Genomic DNA, 16652 nt, shown 5'->3' with positions numbered 1-16652 from the left:
AACAAAACCATGACCATGACGATCCAGTGTAGTTGCATTTACAAGTGTACTGTATGAAAGACATCTAGTAGAACAGAAAATGTGTGCTTTGGCATAAAAGGTTAATAGCAGAATGACCTTAGTAGCCTTGCTTTCTTAACTTTTGATTCATCTTGATGAATTAAAATTTAAAAACATTTCATTACAAGAATAATCCCCCAATTTAAACATAGCTTGTACCAACTTGTCATTGGGCCTTAACTACAGTGTGTTTGTTTTAAAATAGATTGGATTCATTTGGTCTGTTGGTGCAAATCTGCTAAAGCTCCCCCATTGTAAGGGATGAAGAAGCCAAATAATGACAAAATAATCTATCATCATAACTCAACAACATTTAACTGTTCTTGTAGCTTGACAAGCAGACTTTAACATAAATGGAAAAGTATGGGCGCTGCAGGGCCACATGGAGATAAACAGTGTTTTACTGGGACACTCTTCTGAAGAGCTGATCACTTACCTTGATCCAAATCATACTCCTCCATAGTGCTGACAAAATGAGGTCTGGAGTAGAAGTTGTGCGGCCCCGGCTGCTGGAGCCCCCCCAGGCTAAAGAGGCTTCGCTCATTTGTAGCACAGCAAGAAAAAGCCCTCCGGCTTGGGATGCAGGGGTAGCGTGTCCAGCTCTTCATCTCCAGGTCGAACGCCTCCAGTGCCGTCACCGGCATCTTTCCCTGACGACCGCCTGGGAATAAGGAAGGGAAAAATATTCAGCTTTCGTCAAGACTGGAACGTATTATATGAATAATTGAAAAGCCTTGTAAACAATCATCCCAGTAGGATTGACACTCAACATGCTACTGCACCGACCGCTGGCACTATTGTCAATCATGGAGTCTGATGGTGTGTTTCAATAATGTTATGTTGCAAGGACTTCACAACAGGAGGAGCATTTAATTAGGTCTGCTTCCTAAATGGGCTGGCCTTGCAATTGTCAGTAAACATGAAGAGTCCAAGGTCAGATTTGTGTATAGAACCATTTCCAAACCATTTGCCAAACATGTCCTGCAAGAAGTTCTAAAATGTCTTGATAATAGGTGTGTCACAAGATCTCGCGAGATTAAAACGTGACAACATTTCTTGTTCAGAAAAAAAAACTTTCTCGTGGGTACTACGCCTGGGACGATAATAAATGAATTAGTCACACAATAAATGAAACTGAACTCAATAAATTTGCCGGCCTCAATTTATTGCCGTGCATGCTTGTCTCCTGCCTCCAAACAGGCAGGAAGAGCATTCATTGCATTGGTTTCAGCACTTTGGCACGTTTGTTTCATAGAACAACAGCATGAACGAAATGAGCTCTTTTGTCAGTTATTCAGTCCCTTTGTCTCAGTGGATGGAGACGGGGCTGGTAGCATACACACAGAGTGCAGAAGAGTGTAGTCTTGTGAGGAGCAATGCAAGGTAACATAGTTAAAATAAAATTAGTAGATTGCAATACATTTCAAATATTTGTAATAGTTTTTCATTGTACTTTTCTTAAAAGTAATGTTAAAATCAGTCTCATCTACTTCTCGTAGACCCAATCTCATTTATTGTCTCATCTCGTAAGTGTCTCGTGACACCCCTGCTTGATAATAATTTTTAAACTTTATGTTAATAAACAACTTAAGATAGTAGTAAGTAAACTGGTCTAAAATAGTAAGAAAAACAACAAGATTAAGACTATTAAGATTAAAAGTATTGCTGGAATTCACAATGATGGGAACATTTTAGGCCTTTACATTTAGGCCTGAGTGATTTGCTGCTTAGTTGGGCTGCCATAACAATTCAGTGAGCTGGGTAAAATTCACATAGGACTGTTTTCAAAGAAAAACAAAATATTACAAAAACAAAAAGCCTGAGAATTTCTCAAAATGTTGTAAATAATATTTTTCTCTTGGATTTAATGATTATATTACTATTATTATATTATTATTATATTAATATATTTCATTTTTTCCTGCATGTAATAAACATAATAACTATTTAACCATCAACTGTAAAGTGTCCTTGGGTGCTATGAAAGGTTCTAATTAACACAATTAATAATGACAAATTTCAAGAAAGGGGAAATTAGTGATCTAATCTATGATCAGTCAACTCAAATGTCCATCCATAATGGAGATGAAAACCTGCATGTTTTATTGCACACGGCAGGAGTATATCTTTCACTTGTCTTGGCATTTTTAAATTTCTTTACTTTTATTAATCTTAATCTAAAGCCTGCTTGGCATTTACAGTGAAGTAACACCATCACTGGGAACCATCACTCATTTGGCTTGAACACAAAAGCTCAACTCAAGTTGTTTTTGCACTCAAATAATATGAGCAGAGTTGGACGATTTAGAGAAGGACATATGAATGTCCAAATGGTGATACAAAGAAAACTTGTGCAAATGCAAGACAGGGCGATGTAGAAGAGGGTCAGCTAGGAGTGGGAAGGAAGCCAGCGAGATCGATTGCAAGAGTGAAACAAAGCTGAAGGGAAGTTGTGACAGACTAAAAGCTGCAGATTATGGAAACACTGCATTAAAACCGCAGTTATATGTTACTCAGAGAAAAAAGAGCATTAATATTGTAAACTTTCAAATTGTTGGATAGGAGGATCGAACAGCACTTAATCTCCCAGTGTCACATCCCCTTGTTTTTTTCTCCTGCCTTCTCCTTGTCTCCTTTCAGATCCAGCTGCTGGCTGGAGATTCAAGATTCAAGAATTTTGAGGCGGAGCTACTGGACGCACCTGTGACTGATTGCGTTCTGATCTACCTAATTTTTGGATGTGCTTTCAGTAGCCACCGTCTTCAGCCAAACCTTTTATATTTTTATGTTCTGTGATGCACCCATGTGGACTCAATAAACTGTGAACTCACCTCACCTGTCTCTTGCTTCCGCGTCTGGGATCCAGAACTACTCCACAACGTGAAAGAATAATCCGGCCAAGATGATGGAACCCGCAGATACGGACCCAAACAAAAAGGGCTCTGGAGCAAGTGTTTCAATATAACCTACTTGGCTGAGAGGCAGCCCAATCCCTCCTGAGGCTGCGCCAAAGTAGACGCAACGTATCAGATTATGCCATCGAGTTCCATGCACTCGGCTCAGAGTGACTGGAATCCCTCTGCCCTCATAGACACCTTCTTTTTGGGACTCACAGAGTGTATCAAGGACCATATGACTCCGTTGGATACTCTGGGGAACCTTGACGACTTGATTGCCCTGGCGGTGCGCATTGACAAGTGCCTTAGCGACTGTGAGCAGGACCGGCTTCGTGGACACGCCGCACCAAACTACACCCAGAGTGGTCCCGACGATCACCCCTCACCAGCCGGCCCTCTACTTTTATAGAGACTCCGTTGGCCCCGGCGTTGGATTAGCCCATGCAGCTTGGAGGCAATCATCTTACGCATGCCAAGAGAACGCATTGCATACAGCCCCACCTGTTCAAGTGGACCACACCATCTCCCGCTGTCCCGTCCACCCTGACAGCCAAAGCTCCCAAGCCACCCCCTCGTGTCGTCCAGGATCACCTGTGGACGACGGATCCTGCAGCCAGCTGCCTACAGCTTCCAGGTACACTCGGACTCTGGCTCGGATGACTTCTTTATTGATGAAGCATTTGTAAGGAGCTCTTCTATTCCTGTTATGCCATTATCAACTGCTAAAGTAGTCCATTCTCTGGATGGACGTCACCTGGCCAACATCACTCACAAGAGCCATTTTGTTTCGCTCCGTTTATCCGGTAATCATCATGACATTTTTTGTCATCCCCTCGCTACCGTGGTGTTAGGGCTTACGTGGCAAATCAAGCATAATCTCCAAAATGACTGGGCTAAACCATATATCATCAGTTGCAGAGTTTTTTTCCGCATGCACTGTCTAAGAGTGCACCGCTGCTGCTCACGCTATTGTCACAGAAAGGCTTTGGGTGCATCACCCCGCTTGTCCTCCTGCTACCATCCTCAGAACAATGGTCAGATGATTTGGCAGTACCTTCCATGTTCGCACACCTGCACCGCGCCTGCCTGGCATGGCGCAACACCAGGGTGGCTCTGGCTTGCTTCGCCTCCCGGACTCCTCTCTCAGAGTAAATCCGGCGTTCCAAGTCTCCCTCCTCAAGCCTGTCAGCTCCAGCGACCTAAAACCTCCAGAGGTGCCTCCTCCTCCTCCCAGGCTAATCTACGGCCATCCTGGATTTTGGATGTGAGAAGGGGCAGGGATTTCCAATAGTTGGTAGACTGGGAGGGGTACGGCCCAGAGGAGCGTTCTTGGGTTTCTCGTGCCTTCATTCTGGACCCCACACTGATCTTTACAGTCGTTTTCCAGAAAAGCCAGGTAGGCCTACAGGTGGCGCCCGTTTTTATGGGGAGGGATACTGTCATGTTCCCTTGTTTTTTGCCCCTGCCTTCTCCTTGTTTTCTTTCTGTTCTAGATCTCCCCGTCTTGGCGGACGAGGTGGACCTATGGGACGCACCTGAGATCTACTTAAGCGGGCCTTACATCCCGACGTACGTGCTCCTACATGCTGGCTACTTGCAAAAATGGGAAAAATCGCAAGCGACACGCACGTGGCCCACAGAGATTTTCAAACCCGCAGGCAGCATGCAAAGCTTGCAGAATTGGGATGCAAATTATTTTATGCGCGCACGTAGGACAACCTTGCACGTGGGAGTCACGAATCACTTGCTCGTACGACACACTCCCAACCCATCTGATACCCTACTTCCTCTACGTGCTGGCCACGGCCAGCAAATTTCCCAAAAATTGCGGCGCCCATGCATGTGTTAACACATACGTCAGGATGTAAGGCCCGCTTTAGGCTAACTCCTGGCAGCTGGGAGATGCCGGATTATTCCTTCTTGCACCATGCTACACTAGTGCTGCGTCTCATTTTTGTATGTGCATTCAGTAGCCACCGCCTTCCAAAACTTTTGTATTTTTATGTTCCATGGTGCACCCTTCTCTGCACCATTGCCTTTTGTTGCTTGTGGACTCAATAAATTGTGAACTCACCTCACCTGCCTCTTGCCTCTGCGTTTGGGATCCAGAAGTACTCCACAATGTGGCATCCCAGAATACCTTAGGACAAGGTACAACTACAAATTCTGCCTTTACAAAAATGCTAATGCTCACAGAGGTGTTGACAATCAGTTTCAGAAGATGAGTGACGTCCAAACTGGCTGTTTTTTTACATTTCATTATTAACAGTGGTTAACTTCTTTTTACGCTTGTATGACAAGTATGTTAAAATAATGACAATAAGCCTTGTCAATTGTCTTCCAGGTTGTTATATAGTTTTTGGTTTTCATATGAACAGTATTTAACTTATTTTTACACTTGCATGGCAATTAAAGTCAGAAAACAATGTTGTGCCTTTGTCTATTTTCTGAAAAATGGCTTAAAAATTTTAATTGGCTATTGTATTGTTTTTACATTGTGGTTAACTTATTTTTACAATGGCATGACAATTAAGTATGATTTAAAAAATGACAGGAAGTTTTTGTCAATTTTTTTAGGTTTTCATATTAACAATATTTCATTCACGGGGGTCCAAAGTGTGGTCCGACGGCCATTTGTAGCCCATTTTTAATGGCCTGCAGCACACTGTAAAAAATAAAAATAATGGTCTTTCACTTGTATAGCACTTTTCCACCTCCAAGGCACTCAAAGCGCTTTGACACAGCTAGCACATTATGCTTTGTCTTTGTCAATTTACATAAAATTATTTCTTAGCCATTTTACAAAATGTAAAAATGTTAATGTTTGTGTCTGTGAGTGTCATTTTGAAGAAAAATGTAGGTTAATTCTCACTAATATGTAATGATATGTAATCAGAATGAATTTCTCTGTAATTCAAATTCAATTTAACATCCCTTGGGGTGGAGTCAATTCAAATTCAAATTCGTCCATTGAACTGAATTCTGAGATTCTGAATTTTGCACAGGCCTGGTGTGTAGTGTGACACCCAATTTAGTATGTCTCTCTATACTCATCTGCAATATTTCTGACACAGCTTTTCAACTAACATCAGTTAGTGCATGGGTGTTACTGCTCTCCATCTAGCAGGCGCTGCTCAGTTGTTGGTGTGCCATGGCAGCAGACAACTCAAAGCATGAGTGCTGACGCTAGCATACCTCCATGCATTTGCTGCACTCAACTATACAAGACCAAACTGTTCCATTGTGCTTTCAACTGTGTAGAAAAACTGCTAACACAAGAGACAGCTATACTTTTATACCCAACGTGTTGTGGAGGTTTAAAAACCTGGGGCCGCATTCACAAAGCTTCTCAGAGTCCAGTCAGAGACCTCCTAACTTAATCTAAAAATTCCAAGCAAGGAATATTAGCTTAAAAGGAAAACTGCACTTTTTTGGAATTTTGCCCATAATTGAAACATATTTATTTCCCTTTTCTGTTCGTTCGAAGGAGAGAAAATGAGTTAGCATGAGCCAGCTAACATTGCATGTAATGGGAGGCACCTATTATGACAATACATGAAAGACACAGCCATCCCAATGAGAGCAGATATTGTAAGTGTCGTCGCTGTTTCTATGCTGCTGTTGTTGACGGAAGCAGCGTTATCTCCTATGGGCTATGTAAACTTAATGCACCTAAGAAAGACGTTCCGGAAATGTTTTCAATCATCAAAATACGGCAAGATACTGTAAGCATTACATGTTATCATCAATGTACCTGTTCATGCATGATCATAGCGTGTATATGAAACAATAAAACGCTATTTTTTTTAAGAGGGCTTTATAGTCGTAATTGGGACATCTCCATGACGTGCAATGTTAGCTGGTTCATGCTAACTCGTTTTCTCTTGTTAAAACGCACAGAAAAGGGTTTCACATAAGGATTGTGGATGATGGGCAAAATTCCAAAAAACATGCAGTTTTCCTTTAATTCAGGAAACTCTGAGAGCAACTATGAACAAGGACGGGACATGTTTTGTCTCTGTAAGGAGGTGTGGTTGACCATGTTGCTAGATACGATGCAGTCTTCTAAAACCGGTTAATGGTTGTTACAACGGGGGAGAAAAAAAAACACAAATAGTGTATGCGCCACGCTCCTAGTAATGAATGGATAGTAAAACTAACCATTCATGTCACTAAAGTATTCAGTTTTGATCATACTATTTCAAAAGGTTGTAGCTTGAAAATGGTTTGAGATAAAGGCATCTTGGAAATGAGAAAAATCATCAGTGTGACCCAAAGTTTGTGATGGGACTCAATTCACTCATCCAATTTGCATATTATGACATCACGAGGATCAGAATTTGTCAGATCTCTGTCTCCACAATACCAGCTCATCAAAATGTCTGATCCACTTGTGATACTCTTCCTCATCTCTCAAGCAAACCCAGCCATCATCATCATCATTTACAGTGGGATCTTGAATACACTGCTGCCTCCTCCGCTATTAGCAGTGCATTTTCTGCCACAGATTATATGACGATATTTCCACATTTTTTTACATTCCGCCTACCCCCCTCACCATTAACGTTGTTTTGACCACCCCTGCTACACCCACCACGTCCCCTCCTGCCACCCCGAACAAAGTGAAGCAAAGCATTGGCTCCAGTATGCGCTGCTTGTGGACTATCACGACAAGCGGACTTGCTGCCGCCAGGCACACAGGATTTCAAACTCTATAAACGGCTAAATTTTGCATAGAAACACACCCACAAATGTCAGATTTAAGTTACAGATGTCTGCCATCTCCTGGTGTAAAGTAGTTACTACATGAGGCACCATATTTGCAGCTATGGCTTGTTAAATTCAGTAATGTTGCTTATATAGATATGCTTTATTGATCTCCAAGGAAAATCACATTTCCAGCAGCTCTGCAAAAATGTTATAATGAACTTGAAATAAAATGAAAAAAAATAAAACAACCAATGCACGACATGAGTGACAAGAAAACTAAAATAGGATAATAAATAAACAAATAAATATGGAACAGATCACGTCAAATTTGTAGTGCGTTGAAAAGCCGCATGGCATGGGGGAGGAATGATCTCCTCAGTCTTTCAGCGGAGCAGGACAGTGATAGTAATCTGCCACTGAAACTGCTCTTCTGTTGGGAGATGATGCTGTGCATTGGATGATGCTGGTTGTCCATGATGGAAAGGAGCCTCCTCAGTGTCCTTTGCTCTGCCGCAGCTCAGTGCCCATGACTGCCTTCCTCACCAGTTTATCCAGGCATGTGGCGACCTTCTTCTTGCGGCTGCTCTCCCAGCAAACCACTGCATACAGGAGGGCACTAGCTACCACAGTCTGGTAGAAGATCTGGTAACAAGATCTGGTGGTATCATCTGTCATTAAGGCAGTGGTGTACAAAACCACAAACGGTACTGGGCACGTTGTTTAGCTTCCTCAGTTTTTCCTGAGACGAGCTGCGGTAGCGCGGCCTGCTAGCCGAATTAGCTCCAGACCAACAACTAGCTTCCTGCTTTCTGCTCCAACATCGATGTCTCCCGGCTGGGATAGCCACAACTGGGCCCTTGGCCTTCACCATAAGGCCCCACCGACTGCCAATGGGCTCATTGCACCACATTGTTATACTGCCTTATCACTTTCCTACGTATTCACAATTGGCAAAGACTACATTTGGAAAACAGGAGGTGAACAAATGAATTGCAACTGATATGAAACGGATGAGGGGTAGGATTAAATAAGCTTTGCTTCTTCCTACTTCCTACTTTTTCGAACTGTACTGTGTGATGTACTCAGGTGTAACTTGTATGCATGTTCAAAATGAATTAAACCATTACCATTACCAGGTTCTGGGTATGTCCTGTTTCTCCTGAAGTCCACCCCCATTTCCCTGGTCTTGGTGGTGTTAAGGTGCAGGTGGTTTGCGTCGCACCAGTTGACGAAATCCTGGATCAGTTTTCTGTACTCATTCTCCTGTCCATTCCTCATACATCACACGATGGCTCTGTCGTCTGCGTGCTTCTGTACATGGCAGGCCTCAGAGTTGTACTGAAAGTCAGACGTGTACAGGGTAAACAGAACAGGGGAGAGCACAGTTCCCTGCGGTGCTCCCGTGCTGCTGGTCACAGTGTCAGACCTGCAGTTCCCCAGTCGCACGTACTGAGGTCTACCAGTCAGGTATTCTGTGATCCATGCCACCCGGTATGATCCTACTCCCATCCGTGTCAGTTTGTCCCTGAGGAGCTGAGGCTGGATGGCGCTTGGGAAATCCAAAAATGTAATCCTCACAGTACCACTGCCTCTGTCCAGGTGAGCGAGAGATCGGTGAAAATAATGGTGTCCACACTGTGCCCCATTACTAAATAGTTGCATCCAGACGGGGACAGATCACTGATTGAAAACGATGTAATACACAAGACACACGTACGTGTGGCGCTGTGAACAGACACGCAGGCAGAACCACGTAATATACCAAACTATAGAAGAAGAAAGAATGCATGCGCATAAGTCTGTCATCTTCCGCATCAAAGTTCATCTAAACCAGGGGTCACCAATGTTTATTCTTGCGAGAGCTACTTTTAACCAACAACCCAAACAGATCAAATATGCTTGTTTTACCAAAACATTCACAAAATGCTGGTATCCACAACTCACATATTATATTTCAGAATACTTTTCTTTCTAGTGTTCTCACATTATTAACTGAATGAAAAGCAGGCCTGCGGGCACCTAATGTGGTCGTGGCGGGCTACCTGGTGCCCGCGGGCACCACGTTGGTGACCCCTGATCTAAACTCATGTGAAGTGGTGATTGCTTCTATCATATTAGTCATTATGAAGAATAAGACAAAAAGATATCAGCCGAATGTCGACAGGGGTGCATCATGCCAGTTGAAATATTCAACTATTATGTTGGCTTGTCGTCAAAGCTCACTTCTGGTCATGTGGCGGCGAGGTGGTGGCGGTGGATCGGTGACGTCATTGTTTTCATGTCAGCTGTCTACACGAAAACGACAAGATGTCATTTTCAAAAACACTGTTTCAGGGCACCCAGAACGCTGTTTCTGTGTGGATAGCCTCGATATGTGCCCTGCGACTGACTGGCAACCAGTCTAGGGTGTACCCCGCCTCTCGCTCAAAGTCAGCTGGAGGGCTCCAGCATAAAGATAAGCTGCAAAGAAAATGGATGTACCAATGTTTATATTTGATGAGAATGTGAGCTGTGTCTATTGAAGTTTGCACTTGCTGCACGGCTGTGAGACCATGGTGATGTGTATTTTGTTTTAATACCCAGTTTTTTCACCTTGATTTTGTGTGCTACTTGTGGATATAGAATAAAATGTTTATGTCATTTCTTTTTTGTTTGTTTCTAGGTTTCTTCTTTGTCTATTTGGGAAGAGGCACCTAGCGACTAATTGAGGCACGGCGTCAATTAGAGCTGCAAACACTGCTAAGAGTCAGAACCACTAGGATATGCATACTGCATGTAGGGGAAAACATCCTACCCATTATGTAGATTTTGTTTCCTTTTACGAAGGGTGTGGCTCCATAGCGTGGTGTAGGCATGGAGGTCAGCGGTTGCCATTGGTCCTTTTCTGCCTCATAAACTCTCACAATGGCCTGTGGCGTGATGTCTGCTCCCATACCTCCCAGTGCGTACACCTTGCCATCTGCAGAGACAACACACAAACATAATGAAGGTTGTGTAATGGTAATGGTTGATTATTTCAATCATGCTTCACAGAATTACTTTGAAACACATCGCATTTACTCTTGCACAATTCAACATGTCCAAAGAGGAGTACGGAGAAGCAGAGCTTTTTAAATCCTACCCCTTTTTCCATGTCTAAGCAATTACTGAGGTTCACATGTTAGCATTTTCTAATAGGGAAAGAAAGGATAAAGAATGTGTAATAGTACAGTTGAAACAATGAATGGCACGTTAAAGCCACTTGAAAAAATTTGAAAAAATAAACAACACACATTATCTCACAAAATGAAAACAACAACCAACATTCTTAGTGTTGTTTGCGTGTCTGTCTGTTTTGTTGTTTTTTCAGAGAGGTGACAGCTGGGAGTGCATCCCAGGTGGGTCCGATCAGGCCAAACAAGCAGGACGAGCATAACGAGGCATGCAGCAAGCCACACAGCCCCTCTTTCTATGCTCACCTCTCCGTGTAATTCCACAATTCAGATGATTGAGGCGTTTGGCGTGTGTGCCAGCCTTTTTTGCTCATTATTTAACGTGTTTCGTGCCTAGTGGGGCGTGTGTTTAGTTCACTACAACTGGTGGTACATTTTTGTTGTTGTTAATTTGGCTATTAAACACTTAGATCTATCAGCCTTATTTTCCCTGCTCGATTTCTTCTTTTCACACTTTGTTGGTCCCAAGGTACCCAAGATACCATTGTGATGTAACATAGACTTTCGGAGCCTTACCTGGTAGCCTCTGCATTTGAGTAAATACATGCTCCCACATACTAGATATATGGATGGATAGATAAGATGTCATAATAAACTTAATCACTTAAAAATAAAAAAAAACATACAAGGTTAGATAGGAGAGATAAGAAAAATGAAAACATAAAATAAGAATAAATAAATAAATAAATACAGATTATTCTGTAATTCAAGGAATAATAATTTCAATCAACATGGTATGTACCTTTCAGACATAAAGTATCTGTCTACTTTTTTTAAATAAAGTCAAAGCATCCACATTACCGATATTCAAAATTTTCCAATTAACGCTTCTATATTCAATGAACCCCTGAGTCTCTTATAATCACTGGGTGGTCTATAAAAGCAAATAACCGTCTCTATTTAGCACCATGGGCATTAACTGCTGTGGCTGTTGGCAACCTCCCAACCTCCACAAGGTGACAATGGCTGCATATGAGCGGTCAGCATCCAGTAGCGTTATCTATCTCCAGCACTACTCAGCTGTTGGTGTGACACTCATGCGTGTTACATTTGCAGTACTGGTTTATAAATGTTGGCTGACCAGTTTGGTTCTGGTTCTGTTACTGGTGTGTTGTGTAATATATAATATAGTTTTATCCATCCATCCATCCTCACATTTTTTATACTGCTTAACATCGTTAGGGTAGGGTCACCTGAGCCTATCCCAACTGACTTTGGGCAAGAGGTGAAGTAAACCCTGGACTGGTCTCTAGCCAGTCGCAGAGTACATATAAACCAACAACCATTCAAGCTCACATTCACATCTATGGACAATTAACAGTGTCCAATTAGCCTAGCATGCATATTTTTAGAATGTGAAGCCGGCTTACCCAGAGAAAATCCATGCACGCACAGGGAGAACATGCAAACGCCACACAGAGATGCCCAAACTGAACCGGTGATCTCTCGACTTTACGACCAACATGCTAACAAGTAGGTCACAGGGCGGCCCCTATATAGTTTTATTTATTTATTTATTTGATTATTTCTCATCTTTTTCATATAGGGGGCTGTGAAAGATGCCATTTCAAGTCCCAGTAGTGGTGTTTTGACAGTAAAACTTTTAAACATGCCCAGCACTGCAGTGGCAGTGCCTGTTTCAACTTAAAATATAGGGAGTAAGCTAAAATGCTGCATAAGCAAAACTGGTAAGCCCGTTGAAGAAGTGCCGGGGCAGAAAATCGAAGGAGAGAAAAAAAAGAAGGAAGGAGGGAGCTTGCCATGTTCCGGATTAGCGGCCCATTAGCGCTGGGAGAGAGTTGTGACTGTCCAAATGTGACAAACTGAGTCACAAAGGGAGAGTGAGAAGTCACGCAGGCAGACGACACAGCCAGAGAGCTGTTGCTCAAACTGTGAAGAATATTCAGCACTAATAAATCTGTCACTCAACATGAGTGTGAGCATTTGCATTTACTACAGACAACATCCCAGTCAAGCTTGTTGTACACAAAATCTGTATCTCACTATTAGGACGTCTTCCATGCTGAGAAGGAAATGAGGGTGCCAAGTTGGGGGGGGTTTCCCTGAAAACCTTTTAGAGAGTTTTAGTTGTTCATCTCACCAGGGAGTGGAGCAAACAGTAACAGCAAGAGTACAACATAACTGCATAGGGACACACTTAAGGTGGTAAGATGTAATAAGCCTTCCATAAATAGTAGCTGTTAAACTGTACATCTACTGTATGTTGCTTGACTTGTGTTTGCTTTAGGTAACTACGATAGATTTGTCTTTAAAAATACATATTTAAAAAGAATACTCCCACTACTGTAATCTTGTCATTTTTGCAATAAAAACTTGTATAGCCAGCCAGCCAATTGGCTTAATAGGAGACAATATTGAAACATAAAAATCAAAAACGTTGTTGTCTTGGTCACTCATTTACATGGCCACATAAACAGTATTTAAAAACAGTAAATAAAACAGTATTTTCCAGAAATTATTTTCCAGGACTTTTCCAGAACATTTCCAGCCACGACGGAGACAAGTTATAACATCATATAGACCAATCCTAGCGACAGTTTTCAATTTACAGTCACTAGTTTTGTCTCTAGGTGCTAAGTCCTCATAGAGATCTCAAAAGTCGCTAAATCTAGCGACAAAGGCAATTGGAAGCACTGGGTTGCAGAACTGCTATAAGCAGAAATGCAAATTTGATCGGCTGGTAGCATCACGTGGGGCGCTGCGAGGATTAAAAGCAGAAAAGCGCTGTACCTTAATGTTGCCCAGAAGGTAAGGTGACAGCAGACATGCATGCGCGTAACTTTTAATCTGTTTGCATTTGCTCACAAGGAAGGGGGAGAGATCATTTTCCAGAATAACTTTCCATATGTTTCACATTAAAATAAGAGATCAATTTTGTTTGATTTTGTTTTCAAATTTAAAACATTTTTCCCCCCAAAATTGCAAAAGAGTTGTCTTCAGAGTCGTTTGATGTTTGGGTCAATAGAGTAATATTGTACTACATTACATATAGTCTAAAGACATTAGCGTCTCCACCCAATTTGTGCTGTTATCAACAAGTGAACATGTGTGACATTCAGTGTGCACCTGCAATGTTACCTGGAAGCTCACTGTATGTGTGAGTAACTGTACGTGCCCGTGTGCCCATGATTTAGCCCAGCCTTGGTGTAATCATGTGCAATCTCCTCTAATTAAGGAAAGCGGGGCTCTGTTCTCTGCTTGTCACCCGGGGAGTCACCATGGCAACCATGGCGTAACCTACAGACTTATTACGCTGTGGCTGTTTGACGGCGCCTGGTGCTTGCCGACCAAATCCGTTATCACAGAGAGGCAGCCCAATGTGAGTCACAGCAAAGTGTAAATGTGAAGCGTCTTTTTCATTTATTTTTTGTAATGTTTTTGCTTCTCCTCCAAAGCCTCGGTTTAGGAGACTCAATGGAAGGCTTTGATCCCACAGCATCTTTCATCACTAGCATCCCTTCTCTCTTGTCTCCATTCTATACCATCACTCCCCCCCCCCTTTGTTGGCTATTTATAACTCCACTTTGATGGACACTATTTGCTTAATCGACTGTTCCGTTTGTCCTTTACTCAACCTCTTTTGTCTTTCCTTTTATTTTTCCATTTCATCTTTGCACACACTTATCTAAAAGAAAAAAAAACACACTTCTTACATTGAATGGCCCCTCATTGCAGTAGTTACCAGTACATCTGCTGCTAAGGTGACAGCAGAATAAACAAGAAATGACAGAAGAAGTTGCTAAAGATTATGTGATAGTTTTGTAAAATATGTATAGAGTATGGTGGGGGGAAAAAAATCCTAATTGTGGCTGAGTGACTTCCATGCAGCCAATCAACACCAACTTGTCTTGTTACTAGGGCTGACCTCAAATCAATATTACAATAAATTGGGCAGTTTTACCTTAAATGCACAATAAATCCACGGCCACGATATATCATGGCCATCTGAAAATAATTGCAGGAAATGCAAATAACTGCTTTTTGTTGAGTTATTGACCAACTGGCACACATTACTTTCAATGAAATATAAGGCACGTAATGGCACACACCTATTCCGCCTATAAAGCCTTCGGAAAAAAACTCCAAAAAGCGCCAACAACGCTCCATTTAAATAATGTGCTTGGGTGGTTATGACAGTTTTCATACACACTTTGCATTTCATGTTCTTTTACTCATCTTTGTGGAACCCAAAATAAATCTCCCTGGGACTGTGGTCCACAAATATGAATGTATGGTACATACCCTGACATACTACATCCTGTACACACATGTACTAAGCTACACCTACAGCCACATAACATGACTGGCATCATGTCTCATGCAATTACATTACTAATGTAACTACTAACCACTTATCACACTGCACAAGAAGAACGGCATTGATATCAACCCAACCAACCACAAGCATGTCAGGTAATATATTCCAATAATAATAATACCATTTATAAATATAGAGGCTTTCTCATTTTTTGAACAATTCTATTAAATTCCCGACATTCCATTGTCATGTTATTTGCCTACATGTGTGTGCCATGTTGGCTTTAGAAACTGGATAGATAAGCATCATAAAATGATCATTTACACAATGAAAAGAGAATTTCACATGTTCTTGTAGCCATGTGACCATCTATTAGTGACGTAAAATAAAGCATGGAATCCTTACAAACTGCTACCAACAGCAAACTAATCATGGTTTCCTATAGAGACGCTTTTATATATACTGTATCTATATATTTTCTTATTCTTTATTCGTGAATGGTCAATTTTGCATAATTGGCTATGATGTAGATATTTTTTGTTTTTGCAAAAGCTTAAAAAATCCATATATTTAAAGTCAAGTATTTAGTTGAAGTTAGTTTTTAGTATCATTCGGAGCGGTGTTACAATGCATGCAAACAGAAAACAGGGTTTTTAGCGCATGAGTGGGAAGGCACAAGTAGTACGTCACAGAGAGCAGTCGTCTTTCCAGCAGCGCGCCAGTATCCAACTGATAACATAGCTAGTTAGCTACGTCAGCGAGTGCAGCTTGTACGGCTGAGATGTCATGGGGGTGCCAAAGTTGCTGATGTGAACCAAAAAAAGTTGTAGGAGACTTGTAGATTTATATACAGATGCGCCAAAATGTTATGTTATGTTATGTTACTTTGATTCACTTTGTATGGACTTATTTCAGCAGCCAAATGCGAATGAAAGGGTTGAAAAACGTGTGCTCCCTTTTTATTTTTTCTACTCGCACTGTCTATTTCTAGGTGCATATGCGAGTGAAATGCTGGCACTGTACAGCCGCTCCTTCATTTGAACCATCACCCGTTCCCTCATCGTCTGTTTGTCTTCTTCTTCAGTCTGGATGGGCGGAGTCACGTGACTACACACGCTGTACCTCGTCTTAAAGGGGAATGAACATAGCATACCAGCACACACAGTCAAAACAGACAAAAAAAAAAATCTTTTCTTTTTTATTCAAACACAGAATTTACCGACATGGGCAAAATGACGTTGGTTATCGTGGTAAATTTCGGTAACTGTAAATTTTCGGTTTATCTCCGAGGCCTACTTGCTACCCATACGCAAACAAATCAAGGCCTCCTTTCAGACACACACCTTGCTTCAAATAGACACCTGTCTTTCTCTAGCGTTGGTACGACTATAATGTTAACGACAACTAAACTAAACAAGATCCAGTGTTATTTTGCTACCAGAGACATGGTCCTTGTTGCTTTGAGCCATAATGAGTACTTGTGCAAACACTCCA

The 16652-nt window shown here is 41.8% G+C and overlaps 1 protein-coding gene across 4 annotated transcripts in view; it reads right to left on the bottom strand.

Moving 5' to 3' along the window:
* Positions 1 to 16652, bottom strand: part of LOC129177070 (kelch domain-containing protein 8B-like) — a 179107-nt gene that overhangs the window by 49379 nt on the left and 113076 nt on the right. For all 4 annotated transcript variants that reach the window (XM_054767803.1, XM_054767811.1, XM_054767828.1 and 1 more), the window contains 2 exons: positions 10462 to 10626; positions 497 to 721 (listed from right to left, as the gene is read on the bottom strand). In XM_054767803.1, coding sequence (XP_054623778.1) covers positions 497 to 721; positions 10462 to 10626 — 390 coding nt within the window. The remainder of the gene's footprint in view (positions 1 to 496; positions 722 to 10461; positions 10627 to 16652) is intronic.

The sequence above is a fragment of the Dunckerocampus dactyliophorus genome, chromosome 1 (assembly GCF_027744805.1).
Source record: "Dunckerocampus dactyliophorus isolate RoL2022-P2 chromosome 1, RoL_Ddac_1.1, whole genome shotgun sequence".
NCBI classification, from domain to species: Eukaryota; Metazoa; Chordata; class Actinopteri; order Syngnathiformes; family Syngnathidae; genus Dunckerocampus; species Dunckerocampus dactyliophorus.
This window is presented reverse-complemented; position numbering and strand designations above follow the sequence as displayed.